General features: G+C 38.2%; 1 protein-coding gene across 1 annotated transcript in view; it reads left to right on the top strand.

The window, feature by feature from the left end:
* CFAP47 (cilia and flagella associated protein 47) overlaps positions 1-24633 on the top strand; it is a 507952-nt gene that overhangs the window by 48211 nt on the left and 435108 nt on the right. Inside the window, exons 15-20 of the mRNA XM_070291173.1 lie at positions 29-270; positions 5062-5192; positions 9439-9561; positions 10878-11009; positions 14698-14775; positions 18951-19095. Coding sequence (XP_070147274.1) covers positions 29-270; positions 5062-5192; positions 9439-9561; positions 10878-11009; positions 14698-14775; positions 18951-19095 — 851 coding nt within the window. The remainder of the gene's footprint in view (positions 1-28; positions 271-5061; positions 5193-9438; positions 9562-10877; positions 11010-14697; positions 14776-18950; positions 19096-24633) is intronic.

Genomic DNA, 24633 nt, shown 5'->3' on the forward strand with positions numbered 1-24633 from the left:
CAGTTTGGATGCTTTTGCTGTGTTACAGGTCTTTCACCTTCACAGTGAACAATATGCCTGGTGGACACATCCTAGTGATGGCAGTTGTCCTGCCAGTAAGACTTCAGCTATCTTCTAATGAGCTGATACTGAGACCACAAGGCTTCTTGGTGAAAACATGTTTTAGGGGGACGGTTAGGATGTATAATCATCAGAATTACTTTGTCAAATTTGAATGGCAATCGATAAATACAGGAAAGGAGATGGCATTTTCCATTCGTCCAGCTAAAGGTAACAGTTTATTCTGTTTGTTTGATTTAGACATTCATTTATTCGTGTGTTTAGGCCTTAGTCATATCTTAAGTGTATACTGTATAAAGGTGCTAAGAATGTATAAGTATATCACATATGATCTTGTGACAATGAGACATTCCTGCCCTCTTGGCTTCCCTGTGTCCTTTCCTCCCCCTCCCTCTCCCTCCCTCTTCATAGCTAATTTAGGAATAGTCTTCATTTGAGATCTAAGTAGACTATACTTCAGATAACAAAGGAGTCCTGGCATGTAGAATTCTTGTCTTAGGTGATTTTCCTGGGAAAATCATTTCCAAATCATGACTTTTGTATAACTCTACTGGCACAGTGCTAAAGAATTTGCCTACAATACAGGAGATGCAGGAGATGTGGATTTGATCCCTGGGTTGGGAAGATCCCCTGGAGGAGGAAATGGCATCCTACTCCAGTATTCTTGCCTGAAAAATCCCATGGACAGAGGAGGCTAGCAGGCTACAGTCTGTAGGGTTGCAAAGATTCAGACATGACTGAGCATGCACCAGTGCTGTTAATGGGGAGTGTTATAAACAAGCTTGAGTATTAATTTAAGGGGCTTCATTGGTGGCTCAGATGGTAAAGAATCTGCCAGTAATGCAGGAGACCCAGGCTCAGTCCCTGGATTGGGAAGATCCCCTGGAGAAAGAAATGGCAACCTACTCCAGTATTCTTGCCTGTAGAATTCCATGGACAGAGAAGCCTGGCAGGCTACAGTCCATGGGATCACAAAGAGTTGGACACTGAGCAACTGAACACTTTTAATACTTCACTTAATTTTAGTGCAGATATATGCAGAGATGGTAACAAATTTAACAAGTGGAGGAGGACTGTTCTTTTATTATGACTGGAGATCATTGGTATAACCGTATTTAATCTTTTTGTTAATCTGGATAGATTTAGCACAATCCCAGATTATAATTTATTAAGGATTTGAGATATACTTCCTCTGAATATTCAGCAGATTCATTTGACCAAGCTCTTTTTGTTGTTGTTGTTACTAATGCTGGAAATATTGGGTCCAGCCCCAATCTAGAGAAAAGCTGAGTAAATGATCAGAGAAGAAAAAGAAATTATTTCTATAGATTTCAGAGATTCTAGATAAACCTTCTTCAGTTTTTTTCAACAGGTGTCAGATGTAGTTATATTATCTGCATTCCAGATGTAGGTTCTGATCAAGCATGTGATATGGCACTAAAGGTATCTGGAAAGCACTGCACATCAGCACTTTTCCTTGTATTTCTCCATCCTAGCCAGGGTTGAGTGGTTGGGCTTCCCCCTTATGGCTTCCATGAAAATGCTGTGATAAAGATCCGTTAGTCAAAGTGGAATTACAGTGCAGTGGTAAAAGAATCTGCTTGTCAATGCACTGGATGCAAGAGACACTATTATAGAATTAACAAGTTTTTAACTTAGAGGCTTCCCTGGTGGCTCAGGAGTAAAAATTCCACCTGCCAATGCAAGAGATGCAAGTTTGATCACTGAGTCAGGAAGATTCCGTAAAGGAGGAAATGGCAACCCATTCCAGTATTCTTGCCTGGAGCCTGGTGGGCTGTAGTCTATGGGGTCACAGAGAATCAGACACGACTGAGCACACACATATGCAAACTTCTCATGGTTTTTAGTACTATGTTTTACAGAAAAAAAATTAGTATTTGCTTTTCTTTGGGTTGCTCATAACATGTCTTACTTTTTTTTTTAAATCAAAGCAAAAACAGACATTTAATTCCAAATACAGTATGAGTAGGCCACGACTGAGCATGCAATGAACAAAAATAACAGACAGTGTTTCTGTGAATGATATGATTATTAGCCTTTAAGTACTTTTAGTTTTTTTAGAATACAAATGCTACAATACTGAAATGTATTTCATATATTATTGAGGAAAGTCTGCATGATTTCAGAGAAGGCGATGGCACCCCACTCCAGTACTCTTGCCTGGAAAATCCTAATGACGGAGGAGCCTGGTAGGCTGCAGTCCATAGGGTCTCTAAGAGTTGGATACCACTGAGCGACTTCACTTTTCACTTTTCACTTTCATGCATTGGAGAAGGAAACGGCAACCCACTCCAGTATTCTTGCCTGGAGAATCCCAGGGATGGGGGAGCCTGGTGGGCTGCTGTCTATGGGGTCGCACAGAGTCAGACACGACTGAAGTGACTTAGCATAGCATGCATGATTTATACACATAGATTTCTCTTATATCATTTTCTGTTTGATGCTCAGAATTTTCATAAAATAATTACTCAATTTTATTTTTGCCTCTTTGTATAGATCATTTTATTGAGTCACATTTTTCTTATGTCCCTTTTGATATATTGTGTTGGGGAAGAAGACATTTTCTTCTACCCTTCAGTCATGTCTGACTCTTGGCGACCCCATGGCCTCCCTAACCATCACCAACTCCTGGAGTCTACTCATACTTATCTCCATTGAGTCGGTGGTGACATCCAAACATCTCATCCTCTGTCATCCTCTTCTTCTCATGCCTTCAAACTTTCACAGCATCAGGGTCTTTTCCAATGAGTCAGCTCTTTGCATCAGGTGGCCAAAGTATTGGAGCTTGGGCTTCAACGTCAGTCCTCCCAGTGAACACTCAGGACTGATCTCCTTTAGGATGGACTGGTTGGATCTCCTTACAGTCCAAGGGACTCTCAAGGATCTTCTCCAACACCACAGTTCAAAAGCATCAATTCTTCAGTGCTCAGCTTTCTTTATAGTCCAACTCTCACATCCATACATGACTACTGGAAAAACCATAGCCTCGACGAGATGGACCTTTGTTGGTAATGTCTTTGCTTTTTAATATGCTATCTAGGTTGGTCATAGCTTTCCTTCTAAGGAGTAAGCATCCTTTAATTTCATGGCTGTGATCACCATCTGCAGTGATTTTGGAGCCCAGAAAAATAAAGTCTGACACTGTTTCCACTGTTTCCCCATCTATTTGCCATGAAGTGATGGGACCAGATGCCACGATCTTAGTTTTCCGAATGTTGAGCTTTAAGACAACATTTTCACTCTCCTCTTTCACTTTCATCAAGAGGCTCTTTAGTTCTTCTTCGCTTTCTGCCATAAGGGTGGTGTCATCTGCATATCTGAGGTTATTGATATTTCTCCTGGCAATCTTGATTCCAGCTTGTGCTTCCTCCAGCCCAGCGTTTCTCATGATGTACTCTGCATAGAAGTTAAGTAAGCAGGGTGACAATATACAGCCTTGACGTACTCCTTTCCCAACTTGGAACCAGTCTGTTGTTCCATGTCCAGTTCTAACTGTTGCTTCCTGACCTGCATACAGATTTCTCATGAGGCAGGTCAGGTGGTCTGGTATTCCCATCTCTTTCAGAATTTTCCACAGTTTGTGGTGATCCACACAGTCAAAGGCTTTGGCATAGTCAATAAAGCAGAAATAGATGTTTTTCTGGAACTCTCTTGCTTTTTCCATGATCCAGCAGATGTTGGCAATTTGATCTCTGGTTCCTCTGCCTTTTCTCAAACCAGTGTGAACATCGGGAAGTTCACAGTTCATGTACTGTTAAAGCCTGGCTTGGAGAATTTTAAGCATTACTAGCATGTGAGATGAGTGCAATTAAGAATTAAATTGACAGATTAACAGGAGAAAAGCAAAAGTTTAATAACATATATTGATGAGAGAGACCCAGGAAAACCCAATTACTTGACAGAGTGGCCAAAATCCTCACCTTAAATATCATCTTCAACTAAAGGCAAAAGTGGATGTTTGAGATAGTGGCTTGGGGCTTCAAAGGAGAGAAAACAAATTCACATGGAGATGGGATAGCAAATGTTTGGGAAACAAATATTTGCTGGGTTATGCAAAGACCAGAATTGAGGAAACTACCATCATATGTGAGTCAACCTGACTCAAGGCAAAGTTTTCTGTGATTGTCACTCATCTCTCTGTTCAGTGTCCTGTGCCTTTGAATCTCAGGTGATCCTACCTTTCTGAAGGAATAGCTTCTAACTCATTCTTTCCATCAAGTATTATATTCTTAGTTCAAAGGAGATGATAATTTGAACAGGTAAAGCAACTCACAGCAAATGTGCCTGATCCCTCCTGGGTTCTAAATCTATTTGAATTACAGAAATGTGTTAGTAAAAACTACATCAGAAGTTGCATCTCTAGGTATATGAACATTGAAACAAATGAACAAAAGAAGCCTCTTGTTAATGATAATTCCTTCCTTGAAAAAACTGGATGAATGGTGTATTTCAGAGTGTTGAGAAATGTGGAAGATGTGGAAATGTGAACAGGGATCACAAATAATTTTCTGCCATTTAGATACAAAGTAATTTCTAATCCTAGAGTGTCACTTCATTGATAAATTTTATTTTTTCTAAATATTAGCATATTTTTATCAAATATTGCTATATGTCTATTAGAGTATAAGGTGTTCCCTGTATTTTGTTTAACTCAAAAAGTTTTAAAATGTCATTATATTTATATGACAAAAAGACTCTGATGCTGGGAGGGATTGGGGGCAGGAGGAGAAGGGGATGACAGAGGATGAGATGGCTGGATGGCATCACTGACTCGATGGACGTGAGTCTGAGTGAACTCTGGGAGTTGGTGATGGACAGGGAGGCCTGGCGTGCTGCAATTCATGGGGTCGCAAAGAGTTGGACACGACTGAGCGACTGAACTGAACTGATATTTATATGCCAGTTCTTATTTTAGATATTAAAAAATAAATATAATAAAAATGTAGTATAACCTTCTTATTCTCTCTAAATTCTCTGTAGGCACTGTTGAACCATACTCCTCATTGGAATGTGAAGTAACATGGCAGCCAGCTTTTGATTCTCCAGAAAGGGGAGAATTTATTCTTCATGTCAGTGAAGGAAACACGCTGAAACTGAAATGTCTTGCACATGTAATGACTTCCTTTGAATATGATTTTTATTTTGCAGGTTCTAAATTTGTTGGTATGCATATGTGTATATGAAAGTGAAAGTGTTAGTCACTTAGTCGTATCTGACTGTGTGTGTCTCCATGGACTGTAGCCCACCAGGCTCTACTGTCCGTGGAATTCTCCAGGCAAGAATAATGGAGTGGGTTGCCATGTCCTTCTCCAGGGATCACACCCAGGTCTCCTGCATTGCAGGCAGATTCTTTACTGTTTGAGCTTCCCGGGAAGCCAAACAACTATGTATATATAGTTGGGTATATATACTATGTTAGTAAAATCTGATTTTGTTTGAAATACTTAGTTAACTAAATTGTCTTAGAATCTTCTTGGAGCCACTTCTCTACCATAAATGAAGACTTTGCTAAAAAAAAAAAAGTGTCTTATCTAGAATTAACTCAGAAGTCCATGGCTGTATACCAGTAATACTAGATTCTTATTAGAGACTTGATATGTATTAGAGAGTCTGTAAATATACCATAACACCATGGGAGCTGCTTAAAATTAAATTGTTTCATTAATAAATGCCAAAAATAGAGAAAATTTTTTTTTGCCCTATTGTATTGCATTTTTGCTATTCTCAGTTCAGTTCAGTCGCTTAGTCATGTCCAACTCTTTGTGACCCTGTCCATCCCTGTCCATCACCAACTCCCGGAACTTGCTCAAACTCATGTCCATCAAGTCAGTGATGCCATCAAACCATGTCATCCTCTGTCGTTCACTTCTCCTCCTGCCTTCAATCTTTCCCAGCATCAGGGTCTTTTCAAAGGAGTCACTCCTTCACATCAGGTGGCCAAAGTGTTGGAGCTTCAGCTTCAGTATCAGTCCTTCCAACGAATATTCAGGACTGATTTCCTTTAGGATTGACTGGTTTGATCTCCTTGCAGTCCAAGGGACTCTCAAGAGTCTTCTCCAACACCACAGTTCAAAAGCACCAATTCTTTGGCCCTCAGCTTTCTTTATAGTCCAACTCTCACATCCATACATGACTTCTGGAAAAACCATAGCTTTGACTATACAGACCTTTGTCAGCAAAGTAACGTCTGTGCTTTTTAATATGCTGTCTAGGTTTGTCATTGCTTTTCTTCCAAGGAACAAGTGTCTTTTAATTTCATGGCTGCAGTCACCATCTGCAGTGATTTTGGAGCCCAGAAAAATAAAGTCTGTCATTGTTTCCATTGTTTCCCCATCTGTTTGCCATGAAATGATGGGACCAATGCCATGATCTTAGTTTTCTGAATGTTGAGTTTTAACTCAGCTTTTTCACTCTCCTCTTTCACTTTCATTAAGAGGCTCTTTAGTTCCTCTTCACTTTCTACCATAAGGGTGATGTCATCTGAGGTTATTGATATTTCTCCCAGCAGTCTTGATTCCAGTTTGTGCTTCATCCAGCCCAGCATTTCGTGTGATGTACTCAGCATATAAGTTAAATAAGCAGGGTGACAATATGCAGCCTTGACATACTCCTTTCCCAATTTGGAACCATTCTGGTGTTCCATTTCCAGTTCTAACTGTTGCTTCTTGACCTGCATATAGATTTCTCAGGAGGCAGGTCAGGTGGTCTGGTATTCCTGTCTCTTTAATAATTTTTCACAGTTTATTGTGATCCACACAGTCAAAGGCTTTGGCATAGTCAGTAAAGCAGAAGTAGATGTTTTTCTGGAATTCTTTTGCTTTTTCTATTATCGAGTGGATGTTGACAATTTGATCTCTGGTTCCTCTGCCTTTTCTAAATCCAGCTTGAGCATCTGGATGTTCTTGGTTCATGTACTGTTGAAGCCTGCCTTGGAGAATTTTGAGCATTAGTTTTCTAGTGTGATATGAGGGCAATGTGCGGTAGTGTGAACATTCTTTGGCATTGCCTTTCTTTGCCATTGGAATGAAAACTGACCTTTTCTAGTCCTGTGGCCACTACTGAGTTTTCCAAATTTGCTGGCATATTGAGTGCAGCACTTCAGCAGCAGCATCTTTTAGAATTTGAAATAGCTTAGCTGGAATTCCATCACCTCTACTAGCTTTGTTTGTAGTGATGCTTCCTAAGGCCCAGTTCACTTCATGTTCCAGCATGTCTGACTCAAGGTGAGTGATCACACCATTGTGGTTACTTGGGTCACAGCAATGTGAATCAGTTAGAACTATACATATATCTACTCTTTTTTTGTTTGTTTTAGATTCTTTTCCCAGATAGATCATTACAGAGTTTTGTGTAGAGTTCCCGATGCCAGGTGACGCTAGTGGTAAAGAACCTGCCTGCCAATGCAAGCTGTATAAGAGACGTGAGTTCCATCCCTGAGTTGGAAAGATCCCCTGGAGGAGAGCATGGCAACCCACTCCCGTATTCTTGCCTGGAGAAAACCATTGTCAGAGGAGCCTGGCGAGCTATAATCCATAGCTTTGCGAAGAGTCAGACGTGACTGAAGCGACTTAGCATGCACATACCCATTTTGGTCATTGCAGAGTACTGAGTAGAGTTCCCTGTGCTATACAGTAGGCCCTTATTAGTTATCTATATTATATATACTAATGTGTATATGGGGCTTCCCTGGTGGCTCAGATGGTGAAGAATCTGCCTACAATGTGGGAGACTCAGGTTTGATTGCTGGGTTGGGAAGATCCCCTGGAGAAAGGAATGGCTACCCCCTCAAGTATTCTTGCCTGTGAAATTCCATGGATGGACAAGCCTGGTGGGCTACAGTCCATGGGGTTGCAAAGAGTTGGACATGACTGAGTGGCACAGACACTCACATATGATGTTTGTATGTCAATCTCAATCTCATAATTTATCCCTCTTCTTTCCCCATACCACCGGTAGCCATAAGGTATCATTTATTAATTATTGTGTCTCAGATATGATGCACAATGATATTTAGGTATTATCTAATTTAATCCTTATAACAACTCTATAAGGTATATATTAATTACTCAGTTGCTGGGTATAGAAATGGAGCATTAGAATGGTTAACTATCTAGTACAAGTTCACATGTGCAGTAAATGCCCTACTTGAATTTATATCCAAAGTGATCTGCCTACACAGCGTTTGCCTTTACCCTCTCGTAAAATTTGATTTCCACTTTCCCTACACTGGGTTGATTAAGAATTAAACTCTGAGATATCAGAATACTGAATTAAATTATTTTTGGCAAATTTTTGAAGCTCTTGAAGTTAAGTGAACTGTGAAGTGTTACTCTAAGAAAATAAAGATGGAAGAACACAAAATGATTAAATAAAATGTTCATTTAAGGTTTGTCATTAACTGTGAAGGACTTACTCGACCATTTGATCTTTTGTTAGCTTTTTTAAAAGGTTACTGTTCCAGTTATCCAAATCATGTTCTTTAAGAATATATTAAAATCTCCTTATACAATAAAAAATAATATGTATTACTTACATTAGCATCTAGAGGAATTGGGTTTCCCTGGTGGCTCAGATAGTAAAGAATCTTCCTGCAATGCAGGAGACCAGAGGTCATCCCTGGGTTGGGAAGATCCCCTGCAGAAGGAAATGGCAACCCACTCCCGAATTCTTGCATGAAAAATCCCAAGGACAGAGGAACCTGGGGGTCACAAAAGAGTCAGACATGACTGAGTAACACTTTGAATTTTCACTTTCTGGAGGAATTAGAAATTTTGAGTTTTAGTTTGTGTTGGTTATTGTTTGTTTTCCTTTAAAATGGGAGAGGTGGATAGTATCAGCATTTCCAAAAAAAAACATTTTAAGTTCCAGTAGTTCTGTGAAGTGGTTTGTGTAGGACTGCATGAGGGACTCCTGTGCTTAAATAATTCTGTACATCACAGTGAACTACTTTCCCAGTCTCAGATAAGCAAAGTATGCATTATCAGTATGTTAAGCTCTTTGAGAAGACTTCTAGTAGAAACTTGCCTGGATAGTATTTTGACACACACATTATTTCCCACCTTGTACATAGTGGGGTAGGTGATCTCTTATATCCCCTACAGTGACTATTCTACATGATTCTCTGTCATGGATTTACCTCCTCCTTAGAGTTTTCTTGCTCTCCCTGCCTTCTTCAGTTTAGGATTACGTTATGAATATTCAATTCTTTTCTCTTCAACACACCATAAAATCTGATAACACTTCACATTTTAGAAATTTCTGTGAAGCTGAAAAAAGCTTGAGTTATCTGATGGGGGATTAAAAAAAAACATGTTTACAATTATTTCAATTTCATGTTCTCTTTCTTCTTCTTATTAGCTTGGACACTCCAAGGTAACATTTTTAGAGCCACGGATACTCTTTAGCAATATTCCTCAAGGGCTAACAACTTGGAGGAAAGCCATTCTTCACAATGTAGGACAAAACCATGCTTATTTCAAGGTAATGTAGCATCTTGGAATCTTACTTGAATCAGATCATACTATAACTTGAAATATTTGTTTGCTATGAGTTCTGTGCCATTAATACTTTAGCCTTTATACATCAGCTAATGTTAATATTTTGATTTTTCATACGAGATTTATCTGAATACATTTCATCTATTGTAATACGTCATCCTTTTAATTTTCCATAAAATTTGCCTCTTTCTGTCTCTCTCTTCCTTAGTCTCTCCTTTTTTTCTGCTCTTACCCCTCTTTTTCTTTCTTTCTGTTATTTTGTTTTACTGAAAAAAAAAAAAGATGTAGAAAAAAATTGAAAAACAACCGTACATTTTTTTTTTATGTTCAGTATATGCTTTTCCTTTTTTTCCCTCATTTTCACTCTGTCATTAAGACTGTTATGGTAGCAAGTGGGACCTAGATAAAGACCATTCTAAAGATATTCTGTTTATAGTTATTACTCCTGATTTAATTTGTGTGGTGCGTGATATTTAAATTGGGTTTCCCTGGTGGCTCAGATAGTTAAGAATCTGACTGCAACGCAGGAGACCCAGGTTCGATCCCTGGGCGGTGGTTGTTGTTGTTGTTTAAACCAACATTAAAATCTCCTAATAGTGACAGTAGAGGTTAGTATTTGAGAGCTTTCTTTCAAGCTTTATATTTACATGTCTTCTACCCAAACAAGCAAAGGAGAATACCCTTTTCTACTCTGTTGTTCAGAATTAGTTCTTAGATCTTAGGAGGTATTCCATCATCCTAAAAATATCTTAACCAATTTCCCTTCAAATTATTCTGACTTAAGGAATGATAGATAAACCTAAATTGGCTTCTGACAAACCATACCTTAACTCTTTTGGTAAGTTACTTTTTTGAACGTTGAAATGATATCTTAGACACTAGGCTATAAGTAAATAATAAAGAGGAGGTTACTTCATCACCTTGCCTTCCCACTAACTTTGCTTTCAGTTTTTTAGGATCAGGGTAAAGGCAAGCTATCAAAATAGTATCTAGAATTTTGGCATCTCTCCAATAGATATATCTCATTCTTTTATAAGTTTTTCAAAGTCTCAAAATGACTTCATTATCCTATTTGAATTGGAAGATGTCACTGCTGAAAGTTCTGTTTGTGGGTTAGGGGTGCAAATCCTTGTTGAAATTCAAAATGTTTGTCTGCTGTTTGAAAATCTATTCAGATCATCTCATGCCCTGTACCTATAGGTCATCTCTCTATGTAGTGGTGTAGAAGCAAACTATGAAAATTTTGGAATGATTACTTTAAAGGATAATGTCACATTTTTACAAATTTTTTGATTATAGGTTTGTGACCAGAGTCTTTTGTCTATGATTAATATTGTTCCATCACAAGGAATCATTCCACTGGGGGGACTAACTGTTCTCAATATCTCCTGTACTCCTACCGTTAAAGAAAAATTTGACACAAGAGCAAAGGTATGTTTATGCATATGTGTTCTCACTTCTTATATATGTCTCTATGGATTTGTTTGGTTATGATATTTGTAATAGGTATAATGCTATAAAGTGTTGTGTACTTGTTGATTCTTAGAAAGCTTGTTTTAATGGTTTCTTCTAATGGGGATGGGTTTTAATATTATGATACTAAAGAGTAGTTTGGGGCTTCCCTGGTGGCTCAGAAGGTAAAGCATCTGCCCGCAATGTGGGAGACCCGGGTTCGATTCCTGGGTCGGGAAGATCCCCTGGAGAAGGAAATGACAGCCCACTCCAGCACTCTTGCCTGGGAAATCCCATGGACGGAGGAGCCTGATAGGCTACAGTCCATGGAGTTGTGAAGAGTCGGACATGACTAAGCAACTTCACTTTCACTTTTCACTTTCCTGCACTGAAGAAGGAAATGGCAACCCACTCCAGTGTTCTTGCCTGGAGAATCCCAGGGACGAGGGAGCCTGGTGGGCTGCTGTCTGTGGGGTCACACAGAGTCGGACACTACTGACATGACTTAGCAGCAGCAGTAGCAGCAGCAGCTTAATATAATAAATATCAATTTGCTTGGCCCTGAAATAAAAAACCTAATAATTGTATCCTACCTTTATAAAGAATTTTGTACTGAAAGATGTTTATAAATTACATATTATGATATATGGTCTGATATTTGGACAGAATTTTTTGTATGCTATTCTGGAAATAGTAAAAAAATATAGCCACTAAAATATAGGTTTTACTGAGAGATTAATTGGCACTGTATTTCAAACAACTATACTGCTTTTACGAAGTTTATCTTTTAACATTATAATGAGATTCACTTATTCATCTATTCCCTGGGTATTTATTGGGCATACATTATGTGTTAGGTTCTTCTGTACATGCTAGGAATGTAAAATTGAACAAGATAGCTAGAGTCCTTGTTCTCTGAAAGTGTACAATCTGATGGGGGATGCAAACAACTCAAAATTAAAAGATGTATGGTAAGTATAATGGTGGAGAAATGCAGTAGGCTAAGGGAGTACACAGGAGAGATTTGCAGCCCAGGCTTAACATGGTCAGGGGCAGTTTCCAAGGGGAAGATGCATCTAAAAGACACCAAAGTTAAAAATCATCCAGAGGAAAGGGGTAGTAGTGGGGTGAAGGAGGAGGAGAAGAAAAAGTACTTAAGGGACCATGGTCAGATATAGGAGGAGAGAGTGAGCTATGAGGCAGATATGAAAAAACTTAGTTTAACATGGCTTTCTAGATTGAATGAATAGTGGAGAAAGATATAAATATTTATAGACCTGTATAAATTTTAGGTCATACAGGTCCTTATCAACAATTTAGGAACTCAAAATTTTGTCTTAAGGACTAGGAGTCTTTAAGCGTGGAGAGTTTCACAATCAGATTTGCATTTTTCAGACATCACTTGGGTTATAGAGTAGCATTCAACTGGGACCAGTGCAATTATTAGTCTGGTAATGATGTCCAGGCAGGAGAAGATTGTGTTCTTTGTTAGGAGACAGGGTTCTAGACAAATTCATGTCAAATTTAAGAGATGAACATTTAGGGTTTGATGATTGGAAGGGGTCACATATAAGTAAAATAGTAAGTCAAGAGTTAGACAGATGAACTACATTCAATGAGAAAGAGATTAGAGGATAAGTAGCAGATTTTAGAGGGAAATCATGAGTTTGAAGCACCTTTTGCATCCCTATGTAGAGGTTTCTAATATGTCTAATAAAGAGGCCATTGCTTATGCATATTGGTCTGAAGGCTAAGGATTAATTTTAGAGATGATAGAGATTATTTCTGTTACCCATATAAAGACCAAGAATGAGTGTAAGTGGGCTGAATATGTTGATGAGAAGTTGAAATGATAAACTTTGTAAGAAGTTAAATAAAAAAGGAAATAGAGACAGGTAAATTGGGGCTGATATGGAAAGAAATTACATATCACAGACTTAGATGTCCCTATGACATGTGACATCCTAGAATTCATGTCTCTGAAAATGGGCAAGAAAGCAGGGATGATAGAGGGTTGTGAGAAATAGAGGCACAGATGAGTATATGATTTCTGGGGCCATGAATTTGTGAGGAGTGATATCAGTTAGGGTACAGATGAAGTCTTGGGAGATAGAAAGGTCAAGTGAGCAATGAGTGAGGGTAGTAAATGTGTTATGGTAGCCTGGAATTTTTCATGACCCACGAATGTAGAGGTAAGTAAAAGGGAGCCATGGGGGGTTGAGACTTATATGCATCATTCATCAGTGAAGCACATACTGATTTGTAATTACTTCTGAAGCATTGACTTATGCTTCTTATGATTTTAGTCAAGTATTTTGTTCATGTACTATATATTCTATAAATAAAATATAGAAATCATGAAGTATTATGAATTAAGCAGTTCCTTTAATAAGACTGTCTAGATGGCATACTGAAACAATGGTATTTTATGGTTTGTCTATAAACAATGTCACTGATTCTGTCAAAAGAGTGAAATACATCCATAACTCTTTCTCTTTTTTATTTAATTTTTATTCTTACTTTATTTTACTTTACAAGACTGTATTGGTTTTGCCATACATTGACATGAATCCACCACGGGTGTACATGAGTTCCCAAACATGAACCCCCCTCCCACCTCCCACCCCATATCATCTCTCTGGGTCATCCCCGTGCACCAGCCCCAAGCATCCTGTATCCTGCATTGAACATAGACTGGCGATTCGTTTCTTACATGATAGTATACATGTTTCAATGCCATTCTCCCAAATCATCCCACCCTCTCCCTCAGAGTCCAAAAGTCCACTCTACACATCTGTGTCTCTTTTGCTGTCTCGCATACAGGGTCATCATTACCATCTTTCTCAATTCCATAACTCTTTCTTAATTATAGTATATATTTAGATTTAAATCTTGAAGTTGACTGCTACCAATCTCATGTAGGTAGGGCTTTCAAGGAATGATATTTCATGCTTCTGAGATTTTGATTACACAGTTATGTGTTCATATAATCTTCAGGCTTTGTTTTTTAGGAGTTATACACCTAAATTCTTATTTCACTATCTTAATTTTCTTGAAAGAGATTGTTCAGGCAGTTCTTGGTCCACGGTTAGCCACTGCTACTTTCAACTTTTGTGACCTCAAGCCTCAGTTTTCCTTACTTGGAAATTAGGGTATTAAGAAAATACTGAAGATTAAAAAAAAGATAATGTATTTAGCAATGTGCTTGGACTGTATACTCAGCATTTTTTATCTGCTCTCATTAGAATTATTGTTGTTTCGGATGGTAGTATCTTTCTATGGAAAGAAACATGTTGTACTTAGTTTCTTACTTGTTTTAATTTTGAATATCCTGTTGAAATTAGGTCAATACAAAAAGCTTACATGGAGTTTGAGGCAGTAATGTCAAGGCAAATGGGTAGAACTCTTCAATCAAATTCATAAGCTGTCAGTTAGTCCCATTTGTGGTGGAAGTTTTTAAGAGTTGAAAATTCACTTCTCTTAATTTCAATTCTACATCACAAGAAATAGAATGACAACTGCCAGAATAAATCTTGTGACATTTATAGTATGTTATGATTATTTAAATCCTAAAATGTTATATAAATGTCAGGTAATATTGTACCTGAGAAGTATATGAGTATATTTTAGTGCGGTTTCTGCAGAATTTTATGTTTCTCCTAAATAGGTTGCTATTCGCTGTGCAAATGACATAGACCTTAGGATTGGTGGATCTGTTGAAGTTGCTGATGTTGAAATCCATCCGGTAAGTATGTTACCTATTTGTAGAATCAGTTTATGAGTGTAGTGATTTTTATTGATGTGTCCCTAGTCAGCCCATGTAGGTTAAAAAATTTTTATTATGTAGTAATGTGATATAGAAATTAGTATATGTAATATAAATGTAAGTAATGAAGCAGAGTATTGAGCAGATTAAATGAAGGTTTAAGAATTCACCACTGAATTTAAGTATCAGAACGGTACCAAAATCATTAAATTATCTGTAGACTTCATTCTGATCCTACCCCTCTTAAGAGATAACTACTTTCCTGAATTTTGTCATTATTATCTCTTTATTTTTTCTAATTGGGTTGCCACATATGTATGAATTCCTTAACCGTTTATTTTTTAGTTTAGTTTGTTGATTTCTCAGCTTTATAACAAAGATATATTATCATTGGTGCATTACTTTTAATTGAATGCTATGTTTTTAAACTTCATCTTGATTATGTGTAGCTGTATGTTATTCATTATCCCTGCTGCTTAATAATCCATTATGTAGACGTACTGTAATTTGTAGACTCATTTCATTGTCCATTCAGTTAGTGTATCTGTTTTTTTTTTTTTTTTTAATTACAAATACTATAGCTATGAACTTCCCTCATAGCTCAGTCGGTAAAGAATGTGTCTGCAATGCAGGAGACCCAGGTTCAATTCCTACGTTGGGAAACCCCCCTGGAGAAGGAAATGCTAACCCACTCCAGTATTCTTGCCTGGAAAATTCCATGGGGCAAGGAGCCTGGCAGGCTACGATCCATGGGGTCACAAGAGTTGGACAAAACTTAGTGACTAAATCACCATCACCATCATAGCTATAAACATTCATGTACATATCTTCAAGGTACTTATGTAGGAGTTTCTCTAGAGGTAGAGTTGCTGAGATTATATATATTTGACTTCACAAGATAATTTCCATGTTTTTTCTCAAGTTTCCATTGCTCCATGTTCCATTGCTCCATAATTTCTTTGTAAAACTTAATGTTTGCCAGTCTATTGAGTGTAAAATGGTACCTCACTGTGGTCTTGATTTGCATTTTTAAAAATTTATTTATTTAAAAATTTTTGGTTGCTCTGGGTCCTTGTTTCTTTGTGCAGGCTTTCTCTAGTTGCTGCAAATGGGGGGCCGCTCTAGTTACGGTGCTTGGGATTCTTGTTGCAGTGGCTTTTCTTGTGAAGCATGGGCTCTAGGGCATTCAGGCTTCAGTATTTACAGCTCATGGACTCAACAGTTGTGACTCAGAGACTCAGTAGTTGTGACACATGGGCTTAGTTGCTCTGTGACATGTGGAATCTTCCCAGAGCAGGGATCAGATCAAACCCGTGTCTCCTGCTTTGACAGGTAGATTCTTATTCACTGTGCCACTAGAAAGTCCTGTATTTTCTGAACTATAATCAAATTAATTTTTGAACTATTGTTCTGTACCCTGATAAAATTTTGTTCTGCAATTGGTAGAGTGCACATGCATACTATTTGTCTTTCAGGCCAGGCCTTCAGATCTGTTCTTATCTATCCAAAGAAACTTTCCCTGATCCTTTAAAAAACCCATATGTCCCTCCTTTGTGACATTTATGTTACAAACATCTTAAATTCTGGGAACATGTCCATTGTAGCCATAGTCATATTATTTTCAGCTTATTTGCCCTTTTGTTTTTCTCTCCCCCATGACTGGTACCATTCAGGTTCTGAACTGCTGGTTGTCTCAGGTAGGGCCTTACCACAAGTGTGGACTTTAATAGCATCACCACAATTTTAGGCTTTAAGTTACAATTTTCTAACCTTTCTTTTATTCAGCATTGAAGGCATGGTAAGTCCAGATATACCGACAGATACTAAGCTAGCTTGGCAATGATAATTTTAGGTGATTTCTGGAGTATCCAGATTGCTTTTTTCCCATTGCTATGGTGTCCTCCTTTGTACAACATTAGACAAATATGGAGACTTTTAGTACTGTATTTCTTTGTGGCAGGCTTTGCATATTATATTACAACTGAGTAATTCATAGGACTTTACATTAATGTATATTTATCAATATTCCCTAATTATTTTGGATTTTTAAACATTGCTGCCTAGTTACCATTTTAAAACAGTATTCTAGTGTTTCCAGACATTGTTAGCAATATATCTAATAATTATGAGGAGAAGGAAATGGCAACCCACTCCAGTATTCTTGCCTGGAGGATCCCATAGACGGAAGAGCCTGGCAGGCTATAGTCCACGGGGTCGCAAAGAGTCAGACACGACTGAGCAACTGGAGAGAGAGAGAGAGAATGTGTGTCTTAATAACAATTAGGGAATTTTATCCAAATGAGCCTATGGGAAAGACCAGAGTGGGATAAGAGGAATGATTTGTTGCATATATGAGGCATCAAACTTTTACTACCTGTTTTGGATTTTACAAGTTTCACTTGTAGAACTGAGTTGATATTTTGTGTGCTAAGTTGTTTCAGTCGTGTCCGACTCTTTGTGACCCTGTGAACTGTAACCTGCCAGACTCCTCTGTTCATGGGATTTCCCAGGCAAAAACACTGGAGTGGGTTGCCGTGCCCTCCTCCAGAGGATCTTCCTGACCCAGGGATCGAAACTGTGTCTCTTACATCTCCCGCATTGGCAGACAGGTTCTTTACCACTAGCACCAACAACTGAAGCAAATAGTGGACAGTTGACTTTCATGCCATGTTTTTCTCGACATCAGGATACTGTTGTCTCTTTCTCTTTTAATGCTGTATATGATTCTTTTACTAAGGAACTATAGGGTATCTATAGTTACTCCACCAGAAGAGGAATCCTACAGAGTTTTTTGGTATAGGCACATGCCTGTCATATAAGTTACAGTTAAGATACATTCAGTTAACATTCCTTATATATTTAAGCTAGATGTCAGATAGATACAAGGCAAAAATAAATGAGACGTAAGATTCACTAGGAGACACAGATAAATATACAAATCAATGGATTTGTGATGTCATAATGTAAGTAAACATAAGGAACAGAAGTAGTCTTGAGCAGACTGTAATTAACTGGCTTATCCAGCTGGTGTTTGAAGGATGCATAGTATTTTATCAGGCAATTGCAAGTTAGAGAATGGTCTTCCTGACAGAAGAGATACATCGATAAAGACACAGAGGGTAGAAGCGTCAGTAGGTTGGAAATGACAGGTATACAGCTTGCTGAAATACAAAGTGGTAGGGGTGAGAGTAGAGCTAGGTGAGGCTGGAACATGAGGCAGGGGAAGGTCATGGTGAATTTTATGAGCCCTCCTAATGAACTTGACATTGTCCTGTAGATGGAAGAGAATCATCACATTTTAAGACAAGAAGTCATGTGGTCAGATTTTCAATTAGTTTACTTGTGACTTAGTTGTGGAACGGAGAATTGGAGAAAGTCAAAATCTAGAAATGAAATGAAAAGTGACCAGTTGCTAACTTTATACAACTGCAATAAAGATAAGAGGTGAAGGAGGCAGAGTTAATGGGACTTGATAACTGATTACATGCAGGAGAGAGGAAGAAGAAAAATATAATGAATTTGTATAGAGTTCTCATTTAGTTGATAAATCATGTCAGATTCTATTGCGACCCCATAGACTCTTGCCTGGAGAATCTCAGGGACGGGGGAGCCTGATGGGCTGCCGTCTATGGGGTCGCACAGAGTTGGACACAACTGAAGTGACTTAGCAGCAGACTGTACTCTGCCAGTCTCCTCTGTCCTTGAAATTTCCCAGGCTAGAATACTGGAATGGGTTGCCATTTCCTGCTCCAGGGGATCTTCCCAATCCAGGAATCAAACCTGTGTCTCCTGCATTGGGAGGTAGTTTCTTTACCACTAAGCCTCCTGGGAAGCCCAGTTTGTAGAGTGTGCCACCATTAATAATGTCCTTGAAAAACATAAGAGTGTAATTTTTTATTGAGGTATAATTGACATATGACATTATGTTAGTTTCAGGTGTACAATATGATTCAATATTTGTATATATTGTGAAGTGTTCACCATGGTAAGTCTAGTTATCATCTGTCACCAAGCATAATCTTTTTTTTTTTTTTCTAATGACAAGGGCTTTTAAGATCTCCTGTCTTACAGTATAGTTTTTAGTTTACATTGTCTTTATTAACTGTTACTCTGCCTTCTATTTATTATTTCTTTTTTGTTTGTTTGTTTTTTAGAATACATTTAACTTCACTGGCACCTATGTTGGTTCTACTCAGATTATGCCATTTTTACTAAAAAACAAAGGTATAACACGTGCCAGAGTAGAGTTTAATCTGGAAGATGCTGATAGTTTTTCACTGGATTTTAAAGGCAAATCAGGTACATATTTTATACCATGATGATATTATTATAAAAGTAAAATAAGTTTAAGTTGCTCAAAGAAATGTTGAGTACTGTGAAGGGCAGCTGTTCTTAATATTTTTAATGACTCAGTGCATGTTTTTCTTATATCCTATAGCAAATCTTGGTTCTATTTTTATAAATACACCTGTATTAATATCAGAAGACTGGTAATACATGGCAATTAACTATGCTTACTAATAGATATAATAGGCTAAGTATGCTATATATAAGTATATACTATAAATGAAAATAAAAGTATTAATCGCTAGTTTTAATTGCTTAAGAATTTTAGCTAAATATTTTAGAGAGCTCTCTCTGTTTAACTATATATTAGGTATCTTTATGTTAAATTGTTTGAAAAAATATACTTTTATAAATATATTTCAATTGTTTACCTCAGGTGTTGTCAAACTAAGATCTATGGGCTAAATCTGGCCTGGCCCCTCTTTTTATAAATAAAGTTTTATTAGAACACAGGCATACTCATTTGTTTGTATATTGTTTATAGATACTTTTATAATGGCAGAGTTGAATAGTTGTGACAGAAACCATATGGCTTGCAAAACCGAAAATATTTACTGTCAAAACCCTTACAGAAAACTGTTTGTCAACCATTGCTTTAGTCATTTTTTATTCAGCACATATTTGTTGAATACCAATTATAGGTCAGATACTAGCTTATGAGTCTATAAAGACAATAAGACATCTTAGTTATTCTCCAAAAGTGAACAGTAAGTTTATCAGTCAAGGTCTTAGTAATAAATAAATGACTCACTTCAAGCATTTAACTGAAGATTATTTAATGAAGGAATTACGTATGGACCTAGGAGCCAGGTTTAAAAGAACTGACAAGAATAGAAGCTGTGTCTACCTCTACCTAAAGGAGCAAGATGAGGCAAGATATCAGAGCCCTATGAGTGGTGAAACTAAAAGAGAGGCCATCTGATAAAAGCTATACTTATTTAAAAAAAAATAAAAAAAAATCCTTGCCAGAATTGTAGGTGAGGCAGGGAAAATGTGAGGGCATAAATACCTCCTATCCTCTGATACCTTGCTGGCATCTCTCTGTGGTTGAACCAAATCAGAGGCAGAAGAGCAAGGAGCCTCAAGAAATCAGTCTGTAGAGGTTAGGACAGAGGAGAGCAGAGAAAGATGGCTATTGGATCTAAGTGACAAATGGATACCACCTATATAACACTAGGAGAAAGAGAAATGAAATATTGGGTTATTACCATATAGTATGGTAGATGCTTCAAGACAAGTCAGTACATGGTGCTAAGTAACATATGTTAAGGGGAACTAGCTGAGAATCAGCACTAGGAAAAATTTCTTGGAGAAATTGATGCCTCATCTGGATTTCGAATACAGAGAAGGGGATAGAAAAGATGAGTGCCAAAGAACTGATGCTTTTGATCTGTGGTGTTGGAGAAGACTCTTGAGAGTCCCTTGGACTGCAAGGAGATCCAATCAGTCCATCCTAAAGGAGATCAGTTCTGGGTGTTCATTGGAAGGACTGATGCTGAAGCTGAAACTCCAATACTTTGGCCACCTGATGCGAAGAGCTGACTCACTGAAAAAGACCCTGATGGTGGGAGGGATTGAGGGCAGGAGAAAAAGAGGGCAACAGAGGATGAGATGGCTGGATGGCATCACCGACTCGATGGATATGAATTTGGGGAAACTCCAGGAGTTGGTGATGGACAGGGAGGCCTGGCGTGCTGTGATTCATGGGGTCGCAAAGAGTCAGATACAACTGGGTGACTGAACTGAACTGAAAGGTGTAGAAATGAGTCAATATGGCAAGTAGTTAGGGATATCTAGAGTATAGGAGTACAGGACTAGAGGGGCAAGTGAGACCCAGGTAACTAACGTTCTTTACTAGACATTTATTCTAGGGGTTGTTGTTTAGTCCCGAAGTATTTTCCAACTCTTTTGTGACCCACGGACTATAGCTGGCCAGGCTCCTCTGTCCATGGGATTTCCCAGGCAAGAATACTGGAATGGGTTGCTCTTTACTTCTTCAGGGGATCTTCCTGACCCAGGGATCAAACCCACATATCCTGCATTGGCAGGCAGATTCTTTACCACTGAGCCACCAGGGAATCCATTCTAAAGGTTAGGCAGTTTGGTTAAAGGATTGATACCTAGGCAATGGTGTGAGTTGGCTTGCCTTTCACTAATTTTCCTTTGACTTAAGGTGAAAATAGCCTGGGAAAAAATGTGGGTATGGAAAAGGCAAGACCAGAGACAGGGAGATCAGTTAGGTGTGGTGGCCATACAGGTGAGAAATGATGAGAGTCTGAACTCAGACTTTGATGTTGGGAAGGAAAGGAAGAGATTTCCAAAGGTACTTAGAAATGCTCCAATGTGGTTATCAAGTGGACATGTGTATTAGGGAAGAGGAAGAAATTTTGGAGCATTCCCAGTTTTTGACTGTAAGAGACAGATGTCTGGATGAACAATTCATAGTTGATATAATGCAGGAGCATTAAAAAGCAAGAGACATTACTTTGCCAACAAAGGCAAGGTAATGTCCATATAGTCAAGGCTTGTCCATATAGTCAAGGCTATGGTTTTTCTATTAGTCATGCATGGATGTGAGAGTTGGACCATAAAGAAAGCTGAGCACCAAAGAATTGATGCTTTCAAACTATGGTGTTGGAGAAGACTCTTGAGAGTCCCTTGGACTGCAGGGAGATCAAACCAGCCAGTCCTAAAGGAAATCAGTCCTGAATATTCATGGGAAGGACTGATGCTGAAGCTGAAGCTCCAATAGTTTGGCCACCTGATGTGAAGAACTGACTCATTGGAAAAGACCCTGATGCTGGAAAAGATTGAGGACAGGGAGGAGAAGGGGACGGCAGAGGATTAGATGATTGTATGTTGTCACTGATTCAATGGACATGAGTTTGAGCAAGCTCTGGGATTTAGTGATGGACAGGGAAGCCTGGCATGCTGCAGTCCATGGGGTCGCAGAGTCAGACACGACCAAGCGACTGAACTGAATAATGTGGGAAAAGGAATAGGTCTAGGTGAGCATGCTGTTTTTTGCAGGGACTGTGGAATAGCCCAGGAATGATAACAGTAGACACTAGGAAATCCATGTGAATTTTATATTCAGTTTTGAAAAATGTGGATGTTGAAACTTTAATTGCCTTAACATTTTTGCTCTGATTGCCTCATATGGTTTCATGCACCTTGTTAATGGTTCACAGACTCTTCCTGTTTATTCTGTAGGGCTACTCAGCAAGGTGCATTTCTTTCCACAGTTCTGCCTTAGCCCTAGCTCAAACTTCCCTTTTAGGCCACTGCATCTTCTTTTAAAGTGCTTTCCCAGCCTCCAAGCCTTTTCCCCTCACACCTATACCAGAGAGTGATCTCCTTCAAATAAAGATCTTATCCCATCTAAAAAGCTTTGTTGGTTTTCTATTTCCAGTAGCATTGGGTCTCACAGCAGACTGCTGACACAGTCTTAGGATGTATATAAGTTGATCTTGTTAATTATTAATAATTTGCAATAAAGTTTATACTTAAAATGTCCAGAAAATACATTTTATTAATATGAGTATATTAACACATAAACGTCCTTCTGGGACAAAAATTGCAGCTTGTATTTAAAAGAGCCTTGTACCTGTTTGTCTTCTTTACTCTACTGTGAGCTCATGAGCTCAATGACTACAGTTCCAAATTTTGCTTTCTGCTGGAGTTGTCTCATGTAACTCTCTACACATTGTAGACACTCAAGAAGTATTTATTGGTGCTATGTTGGATTATTGTATTTCACAGTCTATATATTTATATATATGACAGATATATTTAAGAATATCTGTTTTATTATATTTTATATATTTGAGATATATAGTCATTCTAGGTGGATATTCTTTGCTGTATAATATGTATTTTTTCCCACACCACAAATATGTTTGTGTTTATTAACACTTAATGGATTTTTTTGGTTCATTTGTCTAATGGTTTTTATATCATACATCAAGTTGAGTGAGATTTTACCTGAATGGAGAAGGGTGGAATGAATTATTTATTTCCAGACAGGAATAATTGAAATTATCGTTCTTTGGATTAATCTGAAAACTTCAGGGAGAAAAAGGGATTTTAGAATTGTTTAGATGAAGATAGATGTTCCATTGTAGCTAACATTCAGTCTTTAAGAACTTATTTTAGAGGTTTATTTAAATGGTTATAATTTTTTACCCTGAAGTTTGTGTTGCTTTTTGACAATTGTCTGTATTTTCACCCAATGCCTTTGTTTTTCAAGTTATGCCGTTACATTGAAATGTTTCCTTGTACAAAATTGTGTTTATCTTCTTTGTGAATTCTGTAAGGCATCAGAGGAGGTCCATCTGTAAGGCTCTTCCCCTGTCCATCTTTGCTGGAGAGGGAGTCTCAATTCTCTCAGATCTAAGATTCAGTCAGTTATTTGACCTTGACCTTTATACCTTTTTATACTCATCTGAATAAGACCATGATAACCTTCTTAAGCTTTGGAAATTTTTAAAATAGGTTTACCATCTCTTTTTGCTGATTGAATATATGTCTGACTCTTTGTGACTCCATGGACTGCAGCACGCCAGGCTTCCCTGGCCATCACCGCTTCCCGGAGTTTGCCCAAGTTTATGTCCGTTGAGTCAGTGATGCCATCCAACCATCTCATCCTCTGTCATCCCCTTCTCCTCATGCCTTCAATCTTTCCCAGCATCAGGGTCTTTTCCAATGAGTCAGCTGTTCTCATCAGATGGCTAAAGTACTGGAGCTTCAGCTTCAGCATCAGTCCTTCCAATGAGTATTCAGGGTTGATTTCCTTTAAGATTGACTGGTTTGATCTTGTTGCACTCCAAGGGACTCTCAGGAGTCTTCTTCAGCATCACAGTTTGGAATCATCAATTCTTTGGCACTCAGCCTTCTTTATGGTTCAGCTCTCACATCTGTACATGACTACTGGAAAGACCATAGCCTTGCCTATATGGACCTTTGTTGGCAAAGTGATGTCTTTGCTTTTTAATACACTGTCTAGGTTTGCCATAGCTTTCCTGCCAAGAAGCAATCATCTTCTAATTTCATGGCTGCAATCACCATCTGCAGTGATTTTAGAGCCTAAGAAGAGGAAATCTGTCACTGCTTCTACCTTTTCCCCTTCTATTTGCTGTAAAGTGATGGAACCAAATGCTATGATCTTAGTTGTTTTTTTTTTTTTAATATTGAGTTTTAAGTCATTGTTTTTACTCTCCTCTTTCACCCTTATCAAAAGAGTCTTTTATTCCTCTTTGTTTTCTGCCATTAAAGTGGTATCATCTGCGTGTCTGAGGTTGTTGATTTTTCTCCCAGAAATCTTGATTCCAGCTTATAACTCATCCAGCCTGGCATTTTGCATGATGTGTTCTGCTTATATGTGATCTGTTAAATAAACAGAATGGTAATAAACAGCCTTGTACTCCTTTCTCAATTTTGAACCAGTCAATTGGTCCATATGTGGTTCTAACTGTTGAGATAGCTTAACGA

Source organism: Ovis canadensis, chromosome X (assembly GCF_042477335.2).
Source record: "Ovis canadensis isolate MfBH-ARS-UI-01 breed Bighorn chromosome X, ARS-UI_OviCan_v2, whole genome shotgun sequence".
NCBI lineage: Eukaryota > Metazoa > Chordata > Mammalia > Artiodactyla > Bovidae > Ovis > Ovis canadensis.